This window comes from Eumetopias jubatus, unplaced genomic scaffold (genome assembly GCF_037043125.1).
Source record: "Eumetopias jubatus isolate StellerSeaLion01/CBP00866 unplaced genomic scaffold, mEumJub1_p1.0 scaffold_8, whole genome shotgun sequence".
NCBI classification, from domain to species: domain Eukaryota; kingdom Metazoa; phylum Chordata; class Mammalia; order Carnivora; family Otariidae; genus Eumetopias; species Eumetopias jubatus.
The window spans coordinates 15,722,351-15,744,095 of record NW_028274814.1 but is presented as its reverse complement, the minus strand read 5'-3'; the positions used below and the strand labels follow the sequence as shown (position 1 = coordinate 15,744,095).

The following is a 21,745-nucleotide window of genomic DNA, read 5'->3' as shown; positions in this document are numbered from 1 at the left end:
AAGTAATTATTCAGTCACAATTTTTCTATGGAGGGAAAAAATCTATAATCTAGGCAAAAGCACCACCTGAACCAAGATTTAAACTTTTAAAATGGTATACACAATAAATGTAATATATGACTTTGCTGAGTTTCTCTGCCGAAGCGGTGATACGAACAATTTATATTAAGCTGTGATTTTTTTTTCAGCATATAAAACAAAGGTCAATATTCTTGAAGAAAATATTGCCTAGGAGTGGCATGTATTCTTCCAGCTACCAAATTTTTAAATTACCACCATGATATTTTTACTGTCTTATTTGTGCACAAATCCTCATGTCCTCAGGAAATTTGACTCAAGTATGGACGGAGAATAGTCAAGGGCAGATGCCACTCCGTGATCAGAATGGGATGGCAAAGACTAAAAGTGAAGAAAGCAGCAGGCTCTGAGAATAGAAACGTACCGACTTTTAGAAATATCCCTATGAATCATAGAGGAAAACGTGAATCTAAAAGAGCCACTCGAGGAGCAGAGAAATGTGTGCAGAAGTGGGAGGACGAGACTTGAAGTGGCAGGAAGCATGAACGAAGTATGCCGGACCTGAGTCTGATTCTGTGCCTGACAGTCCTCTCTGCCTCCCTGCCAGCCCAACAGACAGCAAGAATGACAGACTGCTTTTCTTCCCGAGACCAGGGATAAAAGTCAGTTAATTAATTTTAAAATTTCTGCGAGTATGAATTATTTACACACGTAATCCATTTCAAGAAGGATGACATCGTTGGAGAAAGGGGGATTACAAAATAATGAACAGAATTTCCAACACATCAAAGCCAAAGGTAGACATTTTTAAACCTGAATTGAAGCTATATCTCATTATTCAATAGTTTGGGAATCAGGTCTGGACTACAGATTTTTTTTTTTTTAATCCAGGATTGTGAGCATATCTCCTGAAGACAATTGTTTTCAGATTTCTTGCCCAACAGAATTTTCCGTCTGATCGTACCTGGCCCAAAGCAGATATTCAATACATCTGCATAATTTTGATCGAGTGAGTGAGCCTGTAATTATTAAAATAGGTGCAGAAAAAACTCGAGGTCAAATTACAGTTCATCATCACCATGGGCCATTCTGAGATGCCGGCAATGGGGAACAGGTGAGCCGGGGTCATCAGTTTGAGAACCGGCGAAGTCAGGGTCCACACGCACTACGTGTTTGAAACAGCAGCTGGGAGGTGAGTTCTGATGGAACGACCACTTGGCAGTGTGCACAAATATTTTCATTAGGACATGAAAAAACCACTGGCTCCCCCTAATTGCTCTGAAGAAAATGTGGAAACCCTCACAAGATTAAAAGTAGAGTGTCAATGTAACGTAGGATTTATTTCCAGGGGAAATACAAATTAGACTAAGACAATTTTCTATGCTACTGGGGCCTGACATCAGCCACTCTGCTCTAACCTGCATAAAATAAAAGATTCTTGATTTAAGCCTGACCTTCAAGTGGTTTCAATCTAACTGGGAAGAAGAAAGACAGAAAGAACACTTGTCCATGTGCTTTGAAGCGTAGGTGTTCAACAAGAAAGTTTGCATTCAAGAGATGTTAAAGAGCTAGCAAGGACCCCCTCTGTAAAGCGACAGCTTTGGTGGGATTTAAGCAAGCAGGCCACTACTTTCCAATGAGTTAGTTATCCAGGGAGGCGTGGTGCCCTGGAAGGAAGCAGTTGTGCTCATGAGCACTGCAGGCATCCCGGCTCCATGGAGACACACGGCATCTCTAGTTGCCATCTAACAAACTTACTCGGCTGAGCATTTTGCTGGTTTTCAAAGCATGGTCTAAAAACAGGTTTGGGAGATCTGATACTGGCTCGTGCATACTTTGAATGTCTTTCTTGTACTTCACCTATGAAAATAACATGGAACAAAATACCATCTAGGAGAAGAAAAGGTGCTTTTGTATTATCGCCATCATTATTTTTAATACATCATAAAGTACCTAAATTTAGTAGTAAATTAAGAGGCGAATTTACAAGTAGCCACTAGATGGTGCTCATTTACTACTGAATGAGTAAAAAAGTTACTTCTGGGGACGAACATATTTTGATAATTGCTTTATTGTTTACATATTTTAAAAGGGTGGTGCTCACAGAATCAAGTAATTTTAATAGACATTCTGTTTTCAAAACAAAAAGATTAGCAACTTTATTCTTTAGAAATTACTACCGTATTTTAATTACGCTTTGGAGCAATTTCAGGGCTTTTGGTGTTTTTCATCCTGTTGCCTTATAGACCTTTTTCTTTTTTTACCAGCTCTTTTGAAAATATAATAATATTAGTACTCATCATATTAAAATATTAATAAAAAATATTTGATCACGTATTGTGTGCCAAACACTTTTCTAACCACTTTACATGTAGTACCTATTTAATCTTCACAACGACCCTAGTGGAGAGGTACTTTAAGTATCTCCGTCTTACAGATATGTAAACTGAGGCACAGAAAGATGCAGGTATAGTATTAGGAGGTAGAACAGGATCCAAATCCAAGCAATCTGATTCTAAACCTCGTGCTTCCAAGCACTATGCTCTAGGTTCCTGCAAGTGTATTCCAAATCTATTTGCTTTACACTTTTATACACACACACACACAGGATAAAAACAAATAAGAAAAGTAAACCATTTTGATATTCCCAATGATCCCAAAAGACCCATTTCAATTGTTGGTAACAAACACAAGTGAGTTAAGGAACACAAATAACAATACCTACTAAACATCAGTGAAAGTAAGATATGCTGAGTCCCAACCACCTGGCAGGAGTTAAAAGGTTTAAGTGATCCAACAAACAGCTCTTCATCTTAATACATGTAAAGGTACTCCCTACGCCCTTCAACAATAGCAAAGCGGTCCATTTTTCCCCATTTCTGTTTTTACATTCTACCTAATTCTAATAAAAATTTAAGGCATCTTTTCTTATAAACTGAAACTTAATTATTTTTTTAAAACATAGGCCAAAACCAAATCCGTGAAGGAGTATTTCACAGCATTTACATAAGGGATAGGAAAGAAGCCATAAGCCGTTACAAGTGTAATTTCTTAAAATTTCTTTATTATAAACTACCATGTACTAGGTTGTACTTTACAGAAGCCCAATTTCCTGGGTATAATTACATGAGTTAACTATTGTCACAACCACTAATTTAAGATACTACACACTACTTTTTTTGCAAAACTCTGTAATCTATTTCTACTTTTGATCACATATAATAGTTTTATTAGCAATACTATTCCTACTTATTAACTAAACAGCAATCAGTAACCACTAACAGTAACTTACAATAATAATACATGTTTCTCAAAAGGCTTCAGGAAAATATGCTTCAGTGTTTTCAATTAAAATTACTCGGAAGCTACATGATCTTGATTAAGTATAAGGTATTGCAATATACTCGGATTCTGAAAAAACAAGAATCAAAAGATATTGAAAATAATTTTCTATGAATCATAAGTCATGAGGCACAAAGTAACTTACATCGCTCACCAGTGCGGTGGCAAGCTGACTTTGCCTAAAAGAAGCATTTTCAAGAGGATTGTAATGATGTTTCTTATCCTTCATTTCATTATCAAATTTTTCTTTGTATTTAATCTGCCATAAAAGAAAAAAAAAACAGGGTAAATTAAATAGTACATTTATCTTTAAACTTTCAGAATGACACAGCTGATTTTTAATTAGATCAGATAAAAGCTACCTTAAAAACGAATGGTAGAAAAGTTTAAATTCGTGGTATTTTTCCTCTGGTAAAGCTTAATTAGGCATAAAAAATTTTTTTATGGAAAAACCACCTCTACTTGAACATTGATCATAAATGCAATTAGGCATGAACTCAAATCCTATTAACAAGAATTATACACTAATATCTCAGGATTTTTAAATGTCAGTTTCCATTTCTGCACTCTTATAACCTACGATGAATTAGAGATTGAGACCACAAATGAGTGAAAGTCTATCACATTTAGAAAATGGAACCTGAGCCCCAGCATTTGAATATGCATTTTCCTGAGGGAATTATTCCAAATACAGGACATGGTTTGGACTACGGTTTTTTCTCATCATTTCCCATTTGTTCAAAAATTCATTTTTAGGGATTACATTTTCTGAAATGTCCTGGGTCTATTTAATGTCGATTTTTATTCCTCTTCTTCAGCTCTCCACAGTTGTATTCAGCAGCAAACTATCTGTAACATGCACTCTGAATTATTTTTTCTCCTTTTTAAAATAGTCTTAGGGCAATCCAAGAAAGGATTATCCACTTATCCTACAGAACTATATAATTCTCTATGAATAGAGAAATATGTGAATGTAGGTTATGATAACTATCTGAAATATAGATACGAATTCTTTACCAAAAACCAAAACCAAAAAACTAGTTACTCGAATCTCACACCCCCTCGGATGCCTGTCTCCAGGAAGGGATGCACAGACCTCAAAAGCAGAACTATTTTGTTCTCTTGTCATAGTTTTACACTATTACAATTCTCATCATATTTTGTGTTCTTACAGGATTCTCATAATGCACCTTTATTCATACATCTTAAAGCCCTGCCTCGAAGTAATTTTTATTAAGAAGCAATTTGGGAATGGCTCACATTATCTATTTTAATCGAGTGTATACTGGGTGATGTCTTCCTCAAGGACACATGTCTGATACCTGTGGGAGGGAGATAGCTAGTGAAAATCTTGGGGGGAATACATTTGGTAAAGATTCCAACATGGTTTACAGGACATATTTTCTGTTGCGGTTCTTTTTTTTTTAAGATTCTTTTTTTTTTTTTTTTGACAGAGAGACAGCGAGAGCAGGAACACAAGCAGGGGGAGTGGGAGAGGAAGAAGCAGGCTTCCCGCGGAGCAGGGAGCCCGATGTGGGGCTCGATTCCAGGACCCTGGGATCATGACCCGAGCCGAAGGCAGAGCCTTAACGACTGAGCCGGCCAGGCGCCCCCTGTTGCAGTTCTAACTGCTAATAATAGCTTTCTGATTTTCACATTGCCTTACAAATTCAAGCAAAACCTCATTTATTCTAATTAGTTTGGGAAGGACTCTATAAAACAAGAAAAAAAATCTGATTTTGTAAAAAAAAAACTATTTTATGTCTTGAAATCAGGAATATCACCAACGAAATAAATTTGGACCTCATTCACTACTTTCCACAGCCAAGGCTTTCCCTACCTGGTCCTCCCCTAAATACACAATTCCACTCCCTTTGTACTCTCCACATCCTTCTGCTAAAGGCACCCTTCACCATATTTCAACCTGTGCTTTTGTCTCTCCAGGTTTTTAGTGCCTGAAGGGTATTTATTACTTGACAATGAGAGAAGACTGTCTTAACTGACTTCTACTCGAATGGCACTCTTGACTCAGCCAGATTGGCTAACACTCTCCACTTACTAAGTAAAACATTCTAACTGATGGCCTGGGTGCCCTGAACATGCTCAGCTGGTAGCTATTTACCCATCAACTGATCCAGCTATGCAGTCTTCTTGGCTTGCATCACGTTTTCCTTCAGTTACTCAAATTCTCCAACCCCAGCCACCACAGGTGTCTTAGTTACATATTAGCTAAGTGGCAAGAAATAGGTTATATCTTCTCTGAGAACCGAGAGCCTATCCTACTGTCTGCACACCACACAGAGCGGGTAGAACTTGGAAATTAACCCGACACATTCTCACCTGCTCTGAAACCCGGCATTTGTTCTTCCCAAGTGAAGGTATGTTTTTGAAAAACCATCATCCATCCACATTGTGATGACTCATCCTACCTCACAGTAAGAACTCAACACAGGCTTGGTGTAATGAGTAGAGGAAAAAGGAGTCATCACAATGTGGGTGGACGATGGCTTTTCAGAAGTCCATGACGTAGGAGGAGTTCCTTCCTGAGGTTGGGAGTGTGACCAAGATCTACTCTGTCAAGACTGGAGTCCGTAATCTTTCCAACAGCAAATCTGACTGGATCACACTCACTTAGGCTCAGATGGTTAAGCGTCTGCCTTCAGCTCAGGTCATGATCCCGGGGTCCTGGGATCGAGTCCTGCATTGGGCTCCCTGCTCAGCGGGGAGCCTGCTTCTCCCTCTGCCTCTCTCTCTCTCTCTCTGTCTCTCATGAATAAATAAATAAAATCTTAAAAAAAAAAAGAATCTCTTTAAAAAAAAAAAAAGTGGTTTAAAGGTATGCCCAGCACTTCTACTCCCATTAGCTAGGAATATAAACTTGCTAAAAGTCAACTGAGCTTGTCCCTAACCCCGTTTATGCTAGCTGTATTTATCATAATCACATAATTTAATTTAATACTGCAAACACAAATTTACCGTAAAAAGAAAGTTATCCCTATGAAAACTACATTATTTCCATGAAAGACTTAAGGACAGCAATTCCCTAAAAAAACCTGCTATCAAATTAAGGGTAGTCAAGACAACCAGAAAAGTCAGGAGTGGGATGTAAATAATGTAGAAAGTTCTGGAACTCAGAGAGATTGGCAGTATGTCTTTGAGCAAAATGTCTTTCAAAAGGCAAATCATAGACCAATGCATTGTGATTATAGTTTGCAAGAAAAACAACACAAAACTCCAAACCACAGCTTCATTTGCAAAGAAAAAGACTTTCCACTACATCGAAAGTTTGGCAAATAAATGTACATACATGTGTTTTGTGTTAAACTAAAATGTTAAGGTACGTGTATGGTCTTTACACTTCCTCCTTCAACTACCTTCTTCATTTAAATGACTGAGTACAGGTCTGAATAAGATAAAAGGCTTCCACTACACATGTATTACTATATATATATACACACATATGTGTGTTTATACACCTGTGCCCACTAAGTCCCCATCTGTGAGCGAGGCCCTGGAGACATGCAGTAAGAAATAACTTTGATCACATCCAGGCATGACTGGTGATGGTTAAGCACAAACTCTGGAATGGTGAGCTGACTGCAACAACAGAGGGCAATGGGAGGCCATGGACTGTGTTTTGCGGCAGACCCTCTCCAAGTCTGGGGAACTGAGGGTATTTACATTACGGCTTGAAGAGAGTGTGCTTAGTGAGTGGAAGGGGGGAAAGGGATGAGTTGGGGGTGTCCTGATGGAGTGTGCCCGAGGGAACAGCATGTAGAAGCGCAGAGAGAGGCACGCACAGCATGGTAAAGGAATTTAAGAACACAAGGGTGGCAGAGGATGGAGATTACAGGAGAGACTGGAGAGCTGGAATGACCAGGCTCTACAGAGCCCTGTAGCTGTCAGGGATCTTGGTCATCATCCAAAGGCCAGTATGAAGTCATTTTACACATGTCTGTGACTTGAGTAGATTTGCTATTGGAAGGATTTCTGACTCCAGTCTTGACAGAGTGTATCTTGCTCACTCCCAACCTCGGGAAGGAAGGAACGCCTACCTCATGGTAGGAACTCAACACAGGTTCAATGTAATGAGTAGAGGAAAAATGAGTCATCGCATTGTGGATGGATGATGGATTTTCAGAAACATACCTTCACTCGGGAAGAACAAATGCCGGGTTTCCTAGCAAGTGAGAATGTGTCGGGTTAATTTTCAAGCTTCACCCCCTCCGTGTGCCCTCTGCCCCTCGTGTAACTGTGCTGGCATGCAGAGAGTAGGAGGGGTTCTCTGTGCGACAGATGATATAACCTGTTTTTGCCACTTAGCTAATAGATAACTAGATGCTCATGGTGCCTGAGGTTGGAGAATATGAATAACTAAAGGAAAACTTGATGCAAGCCAGCATTGCATAGCTGAATTTTGATTAGATTTTAAATAGTTCAATGCAAGCAAAACCCTGCATTTTTTTCACCTGATGTTTTAAAAGATAAATTTATAGTAATTCTACCCTGTTATTAAAGATGAGTTTTCCCTGGAAAGACTAGATTGGACTATTTTATAATTTGGGACAGATTTCAGTTATCTGTGTATGTCTGCTCTCCCATTTGACAGTGAGCAAAGAATAGATCTTTATTCATTTTTTATCCCTAGTGCCTGGCATAATGCTCTGAATAGATTTGGCACTTACTCTATGTTTATTAAAGAAATATAAATTAATTATGAAAATGAGAGGCAAAAACTCTTATGACTCATAGAATGAGTCACACCCTGAGACAGGTGTTGGAACTATAACACTTCTCTAATTCTCCAAGTCCACACACACACATATATGCACACACACGTGCACATGCACACACACAATCACTGTTAAATTGATTGGAATTCTATCCCATTAAAAAGAAAAAGAATGGAAAAGGAAATGGAAAACAATAGATTTTAAAATATTATATTGAATCTGTATTGCACTTTCCAGTTCCTGCTGGACTTTTATTCATTCATTCATTCATTCCAGAAATATTTATGTAATGCATACTCTTTGTCAGTTACTGGGCTCAAGAGTGCTCTACTGAAGAGACTGAGGAATCAGCTGGTAAATATGTTCAAATATTTGAAAAAATTTAAAAATGGCATTTATTCTACTGCAGAAGGTAAAGTTAGTATTGACGGGCAGAAGTTTTAGCCAAAGAGATTTCTGCTGATTATCATGAAAAGAAGTTACATTTCGGTTACTACCTGTAGGATGTGTAAAAATTATTCCACTGAACATGAGAAACGTTTTCTTGAAAGCCTTCTCTGACCTCCCAAAGTAGAATATGTCCTGCTGATATATCTTTGAAACACCCCACATTTGCCCAGTCACACAGGTCATGCCCTTGTTATAATTATCTGCAAAACTGTCTATGCCGCAGGTCTTCCCCATTAGGCTGTAAGCTCAGTGAAGCAGGGGCTGGATCTGTCCCGTTCACCCTTGAAAATCTAACCCCAAGCACAGTGTCTAGTGTGTAATATCTGCTTCAGTAACTGTTTCTATCCATGGATGGATAATATTGAGAAGGAATTTTTTCACTGAAAGGCAGGACCAGGTAAATTCCATGGTGTCTTCAAATTTTGATATAGCCTTGTGATAGATTTGATGAGAACTTTATTTTTTTCATTCCTTCAGCATATTTTTACTTATAGTAATCGTTTTTAAATTTTAATATCCACCTCAATACCTCAAGATCATTTTTATTTTTTATTTTTTTTTAAAGATTTCATTTATTTGACAGAGACACAACGAGAGAGGGAACACAAGCAGGGGGAGTGGGAGAGGGAGAAGCAGGCTTCCTGCTGAGCAGGGAGCCCGATGCAGGGCTTGATCCCAGGACCCTGGGATCATGACCTCAGCCAAAGGCAGACACTTAACGACTGAGCCACCCAGGTGCCCAAGATCATTCTTTTTAAAATGGGAAAATAGGGCACCTGGGTGGCTCAATTGGTTAAGCGACTGCCTTCGGCTCAGGTCATGATCTCAGGGTCCTGGGATGAGCCCCGCATCGGGCTCCCTGCTCAGCGGGGAGTCTGCTTCTCCCTCTCCCTCTGCCTGCCACTCCCCCTGCTTGTGCTCTCTCTCTCTGTCAAATAAATAAATAAAATCTTTTAAAAAATTAAAAATAAATAAAATGGGAAAATACCAGTTTTGAAGGATCATCTAAGTACGTGATTCTACTTTCAAAAATTGTTAGCATTCTAGCTATTCAGTTGGTATTTCCTGAGGCATTCTCTGTATTCACCTCTATACTGGGCACTGGTTTTACTTGTTCCTGAGGATAACAAACTCACATTTAGGTGATATAATCAGAAATGATCAAGTAGGCATTACTGAATACTAGAGATCACAGAATTGATGTTTTGGGGAAGAAGAATAAAAATCCCAAATTCACATTCTTTCAAAATATGCATGAGAATTTGGTATGCCTCACATCTCGTGAGTGCTGGTCAGCTTAGGTCCTAATGATGGTGGCCTGGGGGCATAAATTACACTTTTTAGGAATAACTAGGTTCATAAAATAAGCTATTCAGAACTAAATGCCATTCCAATGCAATATTCTCCTAAGAGTATTTAATAGAAGTCTGATATTTTAAAAATATAACAAATTATAATAAAGTACTCTCATGACATCACTAATTAAGCACAGAGTAATGCAAATGATCCCAAAATTTGTGATTATACTTCATGCAAAATCATGCTTATGTCTGCATGGAGGTTTGAAATCCATTCACACCCTTTTTTTCCATTCACACCCTTAATTCATGATTCAAATATAGAAATGTATTACACACTATCTCAATACAAAATTATCTCCCTCATACTTACTCGTCTAACCAGCACACTACTCCTTTCTGGAGACCTTTATTTTTTTTTAAGATTTTACTTATTTATTTGACAGAGAGAGACACAGCAAGAGAGGGAATACAAGCAGGGGGAGTGGGAGAGGGAGAAGCTTCCCACTGAGCAGGGAGCCCGATGTGGGGCTCGATCCCAGGACCCTGGGATCATGACCTGAGCCGAAAGCAGACGCTTAACCGACTGAGCCACCCAGGCGTCCCTGAAGAACTTTATCTTAGAAGATTTCTACCACTATTATGCACTGGGCTATAAAATTGAACTTTAAAATTCTGTCTAGCCTTTCCAGGTTATTTCTGTCGTATGAAATTAGTTATTTAAAATATATCTGTCACTCTTATCCTTGTAATAAACATAGTAAGAAGCCAAGTGCTGTGAAATTTATCTCTCTCTAAGCTTGAGTGCTCTGTGTGATCTGATTCAAAAATGCCTAAGGCACAAAAATGCAAGGGTTTCCCTCATTAATTAACCACAGAGTAAAATAACTGCATTACATAAAAAACACACTTAGCAAACACTGACACCCAACCATTTCTTACCTCTTGCTGTAAGGTTTGTGCTTAAATGAAGTGAGAGAATAGCCAAATGGTTTCAATGGTCCCTTGCTCACCTTCTGACTGGTTCACTCACTCACTACACATACACACCCAACATCTTATTTTCAACCCACGCTTCACACACCTGAGTGTCTATCTCTTCACCCACACTCACATCTCCAGAGGCAATGCTTTCCCTTGACCAACTGGTTTCTCAAGACCATTTGAGAAAGGGAGATATAGGTATTGGGTTGGGTGATTTTGCTATGATTTTAAGGTAAATATTACCCCTTATGCCTAAGTCAATCACTTTGGAAATAAATGAAAAGTTACTTACACTCAGGATTGACTTTATTTACATTATAAATATCATCAAATCTAATGGTCCTGATGTTTACCAACTTTTTTTTTTATATAGAAAGGTGTAGAGGATCAGAATCCTAAAAGTTTATAAGGAATTTTAACAGATTTAGCAAGAATTTCAGAGGCCCTTACTTGGAGAAAACAGTGGGACAGTTAAACTACAATAATATCACTTAAATTCATTCCTCATAACTGCTTCTGGACAAGGCAGTTATTTCAAAGATCTGAAGCCCGACTTCTAAACCCTGTAGTTCAAACCTTCGCCACAAGGGGCGCTGGGCTTCACAGCACCACCTATGGATCAGATTCAGAGTCAGAAAAAGGTGGAAAAAAGCAGACCGCAAAGGAAAGCTTTTCATCACAGCCAGAGAAACAACTGTTAGGAACAAAATGGAAACGCTGATAAGTATACCTTAATTATTGGCAAAAATGAAAAGTAAACAACACGTACCTATACAATGCCACATACCTATACCTCCAATTTTGGATGAAATTGAACTAAAAGCTGTCAAAGAAGAGAGTATAACCAGATATTATATAGAACTTGCCATAAAATTAGTAGTATTTCCAAGTCTGAATTTTACACAAAATCATATCCCTGTCCTTATTTCCATAACAAAATAACATCTTACTGATTTTGCACCGTGAATGATCTAGAGAAATTTGTTTAATTGGTCTATATATATTTATTGAGGTCCAGTCCATGCCATTCTATAATGATGAATTAAACACCTGTCAACCCTGTCCCCATGAAGCCTGCTGTGTGGTAATAAAGGAGATATTTAAAACATACACATATAGGGGCACCTGGGTAGTTCAGTCGGTTAAGTGTCTGCCTTCAGCTCAGGTCATGATCCTGGGGTCCTGGGATCAAGCCCCACATAAGGCTCCCTGCTCAGCGGGGAGTCTTCTTCTCCCTCTCCCATTGCCTCTCTCCCCCATTAGTGCTCTCTCTCTCTCTCAAATGAATAAATAAAATCTTAAAAAAAAACACACACACATATATATAAATATATGACTAGTATAAATTGTGTTAAGAACAATAAGGAAAAAGAACTGAGAATAAAGGAGAGAGAGAAATACAATTTAAATTGGCAACTCAAGTACAAGACCTTGAAGCCAATACTTGGGTGTAAAGAGATTGGCTGGGAGAGTGCTTGCCAGGAAGGGAAATGGGAGATTCTCCAAACCAATTAACATCCCCATTCAATTTGAGGACAATATTTATAATTAAATTTTAATGGCAATCTAAAATGTACTTTTTATGTTTCAAACCCATTCTTATCAATATGCCACATGCAATTTTAGAACAAACACTAGTTATTATAAATACAAAAGTTTCCTTGATGTTATTAAACTAAAAGAATTCCATTCATCCCATAGATAAATTTCCAGTAATAAATTAAGATGATATATGAATATATTAAAAATTAACTGCTCTTAGAAGAATATTTTAAGACGATGGCTTCAACAGTTACTCCACTAACATTTAAGATACTTGTAAATACACCAATCTCATTATCTTGAAAGACGAGATTTCACTTTAATTTTTTTACTGATTTTTCTCTTAACTACTTGACCATAATTTTATGTTCCTTCCAAGTTTAAACAAGGAAACTTTACAACTTGGGGGGGCAAAGCTATTGTACAAGTTAGCAGGAAGGGTTTTGTGTTTCCACTACATTTTCTGGGTTCAATCCCACAAAGCATAATTTACTGATAAATTGGGAGAATTCTGCCCCTTGCTTTCTCGTTCTCGGCTCTTCATCCGGCAGCTCTTACCACCACAAACCTCGAGCACCGTCTCCTCAATCCCCGCCTTCCCTGACACAGTGATCCTGGTACCATCTGCTCTCTCCTTCCTGCCCCTGCCCCCAGGTCCCCTGCTTCTTGCCATTCCTAAATCACTTTCCTTCTTGATATTTCTTTGCCTTTGAGTGCTCCTGTATTCACAATCTGACATTAGGTTAGGAGCAAGAGAATATGTAGGTGATCTTCAGAGTTGCCGATGAAAATAATAAAGCAAAGTTTCTGCACTTGTCTCTAGTTCATACACCTGAAAATACAAATGGAACATATCAAGTTCATTCCAGAAGTCCTATATATTCACCTGCCCACTTTTCCTTTCTTCTGATGAGTTTTTACACTATGAGAGCAGCAAGAATGTCATGGAGAAAACAAAGATGATAGATATAATGTAACTTGCAAATTGCAACCTGCTTAGGTATCTGATCCTTCAGTTGCTAAAGGATTTGGATTTTTTTAAAACCTGCCTGGGTGGCTCAGTCAGTTAAGCCACTGCCTTCAGCTCGGGTCATGATCCTGGAGTCCCGGGATCGAGTCCCGCATCGGACTCCCTGTTCGGCAGGGAGTCTGCTTCTCCCTCTGACCCTTCCCCTTCTCATGCTCTTTCTCTCATTCTCTCTCTCTCTCAAATAAATAAATAAAATCTTAAAAAAAAAAAAAAAAACCTGCCTAAAAACCGAGATAGGAGCAAATGGTAGGATTTCTGGTGACTGAATTTGAAATATCAAAATTAAAGCTCAAGCTGCTAAGAACTCTCGAATAAGATCATGAAGGAATGAATTTCAGACTGGAATCTAAAGGCCAGTGTGGCTATTCCTACTTCAATCTGTGCATAAATTCCTGTAAAAGTGCAGAGTGGAAAGCTATTCTGAATATCGGCAGTTAAATTATTCTTGTGAAGTTACATAGTGTTTCTATTAGCCAGGCAGCATTTTAACCCTGACAACAAGCCTAAGAAGTAGGTATTGTAGTCATTCCCATTTTACAGATGAGGAAGCTGTGTCCAGGGTCACTGAACCAGCAAGAGGCAGAACCTGGAGTTTAGCTCAGGCAGTCCTGCTCTGGAGCCCATTTTCCTAACCTGTCAACCAAACCGTACTGTTTTTCTAGAATCTCCTGCTTCTCCTATAGTCAATGGGAAGTCTTTGTCCACAGAAAAGGCCGAAGAAGAGTTGCCGAATGTGCCTACTATGCTCTGCCTCTTCAGGCCCTGCCCATCTCGGGCCGTGGACGAGAATGTGTCCCCAGGCTCTTAGCGCATCCACAGCCTCCTGAGTCATGAAATTGTTTTGTAAGTGAGAGTGCCTTATACATCATAAAATGGTGAATATGAAGCGCACTGACATTCAGTTGTCTCTCATTTACCCTCTTTGCTCATTTTCACCCCATGACCAGCAAGTTGTCCCAAGTTCTGAGCACCCCATGTGTGGACCAAGATGGTAGCATCCCAACTGGCCTCCGGGATGCTTCTCCTCTCATGAGGCCTTATCTCCTGCACAGTGCTGCCATGCTAACCTTCCTTAAATAGTATCTTCTTCACAATGCTTCTCTGTTCAAAATTTTCTGTGACATTCATTTCCTATCTGAAGGAGGGTACTTGAGTGGAGGGTACTGGAGAGACTATCGTTAAAATGGTGAGAAGTAGTAGCGGTGACTCCTTTTCTGAATTCAACTCTACAACGCTCCCAATTATTACATTTGAAATCACTTTTCTTCTGTACCTTTTCTTGTATAGAACATATTATTCCTATTCTGCTCCATAAGTATGGCCCACAGTCCAAATGAATACAACATTGACCCATTTACCATCATCACAGCATCTCAACTCCTCCCAGATCTCCATGTGTATTTATGATTCCCCTCTCCTTGCTGGGAGCCTCTCCTGTCTGTCAGACCCCTTTTCTCTGTCCTGCACATTCCCAACCTTTATTTGGGGTCTTCCCCTGAGCAGACCTTTCAGTCCATCTTAGCTCAAATCTACCTGTTACACCAAACCCTTCCAACTACACACCCCTCACTGATGTCCTTCTCCACACTCACAGGATGTGACAGATAAATGCTTTACTGGCATTTCTCTTTCTACTAATAAATTTGAGCATCATTTAAAATGTTTATTGACTATTTTTGTTATTATGTTGCTCTTCTATAACTGTTCATTCATCTCCTCTACTCATTTTTCTATAGGGCTTTTAGATTTTCTTTTCACTATTAAAGAATTTTTTATACTCTAGATATAAAAATGTTCTCATCATTTGCATTACAAATGCTTTTCCAAATATTTGAAGACCACTGCTCTTCTTTCTACATTTTAAAAAGCTTTCCTCAGACACTTCCTTCTCCATAGACAATCCAATTTACTTAATTTATTCAAATATTTAATTTGATTCAAAATGCTTAAAAAGTCTGTTTGGATTCTAGCTGGAATTGCATGGGATTTTTTTTTTTTAGAAAAAAATTTTCAAATTTTATTTATTTTCTTTAATAAATTCTACCCCCAACTTGGGGCTCAAATTCACAACCCCTAGATCAAGAGTTGCATGGTCCACCGACTGAGCCAGCCAGGTGCCCCTTGCGTGAAATTTTTAAAATTAATTTTGGAAGAATTAACATTTCTATGATACTGAGTACTGAGACTCCTGAGCTAGAGCATAGTTGGTCTTCTCATTGGTTCAGATGTCATTTCATGTTCTTCAGTCCGATTTTATAGTTTTCTTCATTTACACCTCTCCATTTTGAAATGTCATCCAACTTTTGCAACTTGAGGAATGCATATTTTCAAAAGTGAAAACACCGTAACTATATAAAAGTTGCTTTTGATACTATTATTTTTAACTTGGCAAATATTATCATTTTCCATTAAAAGAGTTTTAATTCTATTGTTAGGTATGCCTAACTATCCTTTTATAGCTTCTAGATCTCCGGTCTTTTTAAGACCAACTCTGTCATCTCTATGTGGTATATATATTCTCCTGGGTTTTCTTTTAAGATTTTAAAATTATTTTATTGTTTATATTCACATCTCTAATCCATCTGGAATTCATTTTGTATATAAGTTAAGATTCAGGTCCAATTTTATTTTTACTCTGATGGATGGACAGTTATGTCAGCACCATTTATGAACTAATATAACTTTTTTCCCACTGACTTGAACCAACACTTTCATCATATATTAAATTCTTAAACATATTGGAATCTATTTCAGGATTTCCTATTCTATCCTACTGATTATTTTATCTCTTACTGTACTAATCCCATATTGATTTAATTTCAGTGGTTTTATATTATGTTATGGTAACCCATAACTTAAGTTCTCCTTCACTGGTCTTCATTTTCATACTTCTAAAGGCTCTTCTGAGGCATTTCCTTTCCATTCAAACTCTAAGATCATTTACCCATATACTTGAAAAAATCTATTGGCTTGTAATTGAAATTGCATGACATTTGTATATTAATTTGGGGAGAATCGCAATTTTTATCTACCAAGACATTCAGCCAAAAACATGACATGTCTTTATACTTTTTCAGATCTTGTTTGATGTTCTTCCATAAGATTTCAAAGTTTTCTTCATTTGCATCACCTCTTTCTTATTTTGTGATTAAATTAGAGCATATGAAAATCGATATTTTATTACCTAGTTATAAACTGTGTGTATGTGTGTATAGATAGACAGCAATCTAATTATTGACCTAATCTAATTTAATTGACACCACAATTGCAGAATTCTAGAAATCCTAGGAAATGTGACAACATGGCTAACCTCATTGAAAAATGTTAGACTTTGAGCCGGGAGAAAAGAAAACTTTGTTTTGCGCTTAAAATTGGACTCATTTTATCTTTTACTGAAATTTGTAATTATTGCAATCCTATCTGAAATGGTTTCAGAAACATTATCTTTGCATATTCTTGCAATTAAAGATATTATCTAAAATGAAATAGTTTTTTGTGCCACTAGAAACAAAATCTCTGAATAAAATCATTGTGGAATCATCATTAGAGTCTTACTTGACTAGAAAGTTTAGAAGCTTCCACAGCATGTTCGAAATCTGGTCTTCCAATTACAGCAGGCTCTTTATTCATTACTCCTTGCCCCTTCTTGTATTCTGCCTAAAATTAATAAATAAGAGAATGTTAAATATTTCTACTTTCCAGTGAAGAATTATATTAATATTAGCTGAAATAAAATATAATAGACCCTCCATCCATAAAAAAACATTCCTTACAATACACCGAACACAAAAATGCTGACTGGTAGAACAGAAATTGACTTAGTGTGGTTAATTAAATTCAACTTTTTTTGTAGTAAATTAATTATTAAATTTGCGTCTATGTATCCTGTCATCATCATGGTGCTTATGTATAAACCCTGAAAAAAAAACTAGGAAAAATTACTGGATAATTGAGATCCTGCCTTCTGTAGACAGATAGCTTGTATGGCTCCTTTCATCTTAGGAACTGATTTAACTCCGTTTGGTTAGCATCAAGTTAAATCTTGTAAATAGTTATTAATTTTTAAGTGAGTATAGTCTCTGTTATTCAAACATTTGGTCTGTGTGAAGCCATCATTTTTAACCAGGGTGCAAGTTATGTTTAAATAAAATGGTATTAACCAGTAAGGATATCTTGGAGAAGATATGATAAGAAAAGAGCCAAAATGTGTAGAAAATGTACAAGGGTAAATGGTGGCAAAAAAGAATCTGCACAATTAACAGTAATACAATAGAAACAAGGCCAAGTGAAGTTCTTTGGGACAGGGAAAGGTGAGAGACCAGATGACTAACAAAGTTGACTTTCAGGCTGAGGCATTCAAACGTTACTTTATGCCCGAAGAGCACTTACTTTTCTTAAATTATGACAGCATTAGCCATAGTCAAGGTGAATTTGGGCAGTTTCTGCATTCTGAATAATTTACACAGTCAAATGGATATTTCAGGTAAAAAACTTGAGATGTCATTAATTCAGATTGATTAATTTCACTAATTAAATTAACCATTCAACCACCAAAGTCATGTGTTATCTCCTGAAAAAATAAGAAATCATTTCTGCTCAAGATAAGAAAGAGAGATTACATTGCTTATGATCTTGGAGATCTGTGTTGCCATCTTGATGTCTGGTCTATTGAGATCCGCACTGTACATGTGGGTGTCCTGCACATCTTTTCTATAAGAAATCTGATCAAAGAGACAGTTTTGATTGAAAGAAAGAAAAAGAAGAAATTAGTAATTTTATAGAGCTACCAATCTTAATGTCTATAACATCATTTATCCTTGCCATAATCATCTTAGAGAACCCACTGACCATAAATTATTTTTTTTAATTTTTTTATGCACAACATTTATTTGAATAGATACATTCTTTTCTCTCCCATACCTAAGTCTCACTAGCATTACTTCATATAAACTGGATTCATACAACCTAAAAAATGTGAGCCCAAGACTTCGGAACAAAACCAATCTTACAGAATCTTACAGAATTCTTACGGAATTATCACCTTAAAAGCACGTCATTACGTGTAAGTGTGTATGTACATATTCACATACAGAATATCCTCAACAAGGGCTTTAACTTGCGCATCACACAGTCTCAACCCCCAGTAGATGCAGGATAAGCCCAGTACATGAGTGTAGAAAAATCACTTCCTGGGGTGAGGGTGTGTGAAGCTTCTCCTCTCCAGCTCTCTCTTCTTTTTCTGACTGGACGCTTAAAATGCCCATGTCTGGCAAGTCTAGTCATGTGTACATACTTGTATTACCTAGCAAATATCATCGCAATGACTTGAGCCTCCAAAAATAAAAGCAATGACATTAAGGAACATCCATTCTCTGAATGCACATGAGATACAATCAAACCAAAGTGTGGAAAATAGACATTTAAAGAGAAAAATGCATGTAAATTTTACCAAATGTACTTTAGACGATGGTGGTTATTTAGATTAACTCCACTGACAAACAGGAGGGGAGACCAGATGAGAACTGGTATAACGTCCCACAGTCAACACCTCACCAGTCTGTCCATTTCTCTGCTTCCTGAGGTCAGTCATGAGCTGAAGGAGTATTTATCTATTTTCCAGATGTAATTCTATTTGGCAATATCACCAGGGGCTGGTCGACTTGCCCATTACATTAGTTCTATTAAAGTTCTACTGCAAAGGGGGCAGCAATGGTCATTTTTAAGACCATTTTCTCAAGGCATAGAAAGGTAAAACATAGAAATGTAAAACATCATCAATACAAAATGCACAATTAATTATATTTGTACAAAACAAATATTTCTATTGTTGCCTGCAGACTTTCTACAATAGCATCATCTAAAGTACTTACTCAAAAATTAGATTCCTGAGGTCCATCCCCAACCCTACATAATAGAATTTCTGAAGAATCTGCATTTTAATGAATTCTCCTATTAATCAATACGAGCCAGTGTTCTAGATAATATCAATGTATCTTGTTATTTTCCTTTCAGTCTTGCAGAGTTAAAAAAACATTTGTACTTTCTCATTTCTTTCAAAAATAATATCAGGTATAGGAAGTGAAAGGCTCCCTACGCATTATATTATTTTATTTCAGTGAAATATTTATATACATTTCTATTTACTCTTTTAAGGGCTTGCATTCACCTCACCACCAAGACTGTTTTTAAAACAATGTTTATAATCATGAATCTAACAAGTGAACACAACTTCAATAGAATTAACATAATTTCAGCAAGAACATCTGTTTTCTTCAGTATTTCTGTTCTCATAGGCTTTACTGTCACAAGTAATTCAGGTAAGTTTTGTGCACACAGGTAGCAAAAGAAACATGAAAATGGGCTGAAAACTGAGTTATATTATTGGGTGAATTTTTTAAATCTTTAGGGGTTTAAAATTAAGCCAATTTCATTGGCTTCAAATAACAACACCCTCATGCGCCAATGATGGCCAATCAACCTCCACCTGCACTTGGTTAAACACAAGCTGTGTAAACAAAAACTGACTCTCAGGTGAAAACAAACCAAAATTACTACCCACCTACAAGACTAACTGTTTCTGAGTTACTGCATTCATACAGAAACCGCAGGGGGGTAATGTCTTTTTGTTTAGAAAAGAATGAGGATAAAAATGGAAACCCTTACTTTTTGAAAAGAGCTGCAACCTTCCAGAAATCTAAGCTTTGTATGGGTTACGTAATTATATGCTGCTCAGCCTTATGACTGCGTGAAGAGAGGTGAGGGGCACAAAGGCGGAAGGAGCAGGGCTCTGAATAGGGCCCCATCATCCATGTAAATTGCAAATTAGAGGCCGGCATATGTGACTCAAAACAAATATTAAGACTGACAAGAGCTGCAAATTCAAACAAGCGGACACCACAGAGCCACACAGGAGAACAGCACGGGAGCCCGGTCACTAGTCAGATCTTCCAGAATACCACTGCGTGGGACATCCCACAGGAACGGGGCTTTACATGGAGAGGCGCAGAGCGGTAGGCTCCTGGTCTTCACTGTCTGCAAGGATGTCTGAACTTGATGGTGCAGCAACATGGCTGCCTAAGAGTGCTGCTCATCTTCCTCCTCCCTAACCCGGGTCTGAGGGAAGCTCGCCTGACATTTCTCAAATATCTGCACTATGTCTTTGCTCCGTTCTGCAGTCTGTCAGAACCCAGGAAGAATAAAAACAGTACATGGTAGAAGAGAGGTGTGGCAGGGTGTTTGTTTTTTTCTTTTCTCTATTTCCTGAATAAATTCAACCCCTAAGTGCTAATGTATTGGAGCAAGGGACTGGCCTCCATTCTTCAGGCCATCTTCTCATGACAAGATGGTGTTCTGTATAATACTGTTGAATAAGAAGAGAAGAAGAGAAGAAGAGACTCCTGAAGATCATCAGCCCAGGATGGGTGCAAGCTTGAGGGTCAATGATTGATTTTACCTCATTTTATTTATTTATTTATTTTTAAAGATTTTATTTATTTATTTGACAGAGAGAGAGACAGCGAGAGAGGGAACACAAGCAGGGGGAATGGAGGAGGGAGAAGCAGGCTTCCCGCTGAGCAGTGAGCCCAATGTGGGGCTTGATCCCAGGACCCTGGGACCATGACCTGAGCCAAAGGCAGATGCTTAACGAATGAGCCATCCAGGCGTCCCTTACCTCATTTTATTTACTGTTTTGTTCCCTACTGCATCCTCAGAGCATGGAAGGAAAAAGCAGGAAGGGGGAGATGGGAGGAGGGAGGACAAAGGAGAAGAGAGAAAAGAAGGAGAAGGGGGAAGAGGAGAAATAATAACACCAATAATAATCTCCACTTTCGACCACTTATTATGGACCAGGTAGCGTATTAAGGACTTAATATTCACCGCCTCACTCACGCATTTCTTGAATGTATGACTCTAAGGATTTACATCCCTTACACCAAGTTCTGTCTACTGCTCTTCTTTTTCAAAATTTTTCTTAATTTTTACCTATTTATTCTCATTAATGAACATTAGAATAATTCTAGTCAGTTCCACAAAGGAAACAAATGGAACTTCAGTGGGCACTGCATGCAACTCAACCTACAAAACAACTCAGGGAAAAATCTCTCAAAACTATTTCAGTCTGTTCCCAAGAGAAGAAGGTGTATTTCCCCACTTCTTTAAACCTTGTATTATGCCTTTCAATGAAGTTTCATCATTCTCCTTCTCGAGGTCCCACATGAGGCAAAAAAGTAATTATCATATGCTGATCATTTCCTTATACCTTGATCTTGTATCCAAGATAAACTGCCTTTTCTTTTTAATAACATATAACAATATATAATCTTATCTGTAAAGACTGACTGTGGTTT

At 37.8% G+C, this 21,745-nt stretch overlaps 1 protein-coding gene across 2 annotated transcripts in view; it reads right to left on the bottom strand.

Moving 5' to 3' along the window:
- Positions 1-21,745, bottom strand: part of NEBL (nebulette) — a 345,724-nt gene that overhangs the window by 72,625 nt on the left and 251,354 nt on the right. The window contains exons 6-9 of one of the 2 annotated variants that reach the window (XM_028114188.2): positions 18,017-18,118; positions 16,953-17,054; positions 3,506-3,619; positions 1,777-1,878 (exon numbers count right to left, since the gene is read on the bottom strand). The exons of the other annotated variant lie outside the window; for it this stretch is intronic. Of the exons in view, the coding sequence (XP_027969989.1) occupies positions 1,777-1,878; positions 3,506-3,619; positions 16,953-17,054; positions 18,017-18,118 (420 nt within the window). The remainder of the gene's footprint in view (positions 1-1,776; positions 1,879-3,505; positions 3,620-16,952; positions 17,055-18,016; positions 18,119-21,745) is intronic. 2 annotated transcript variants of the gene reach the window in all.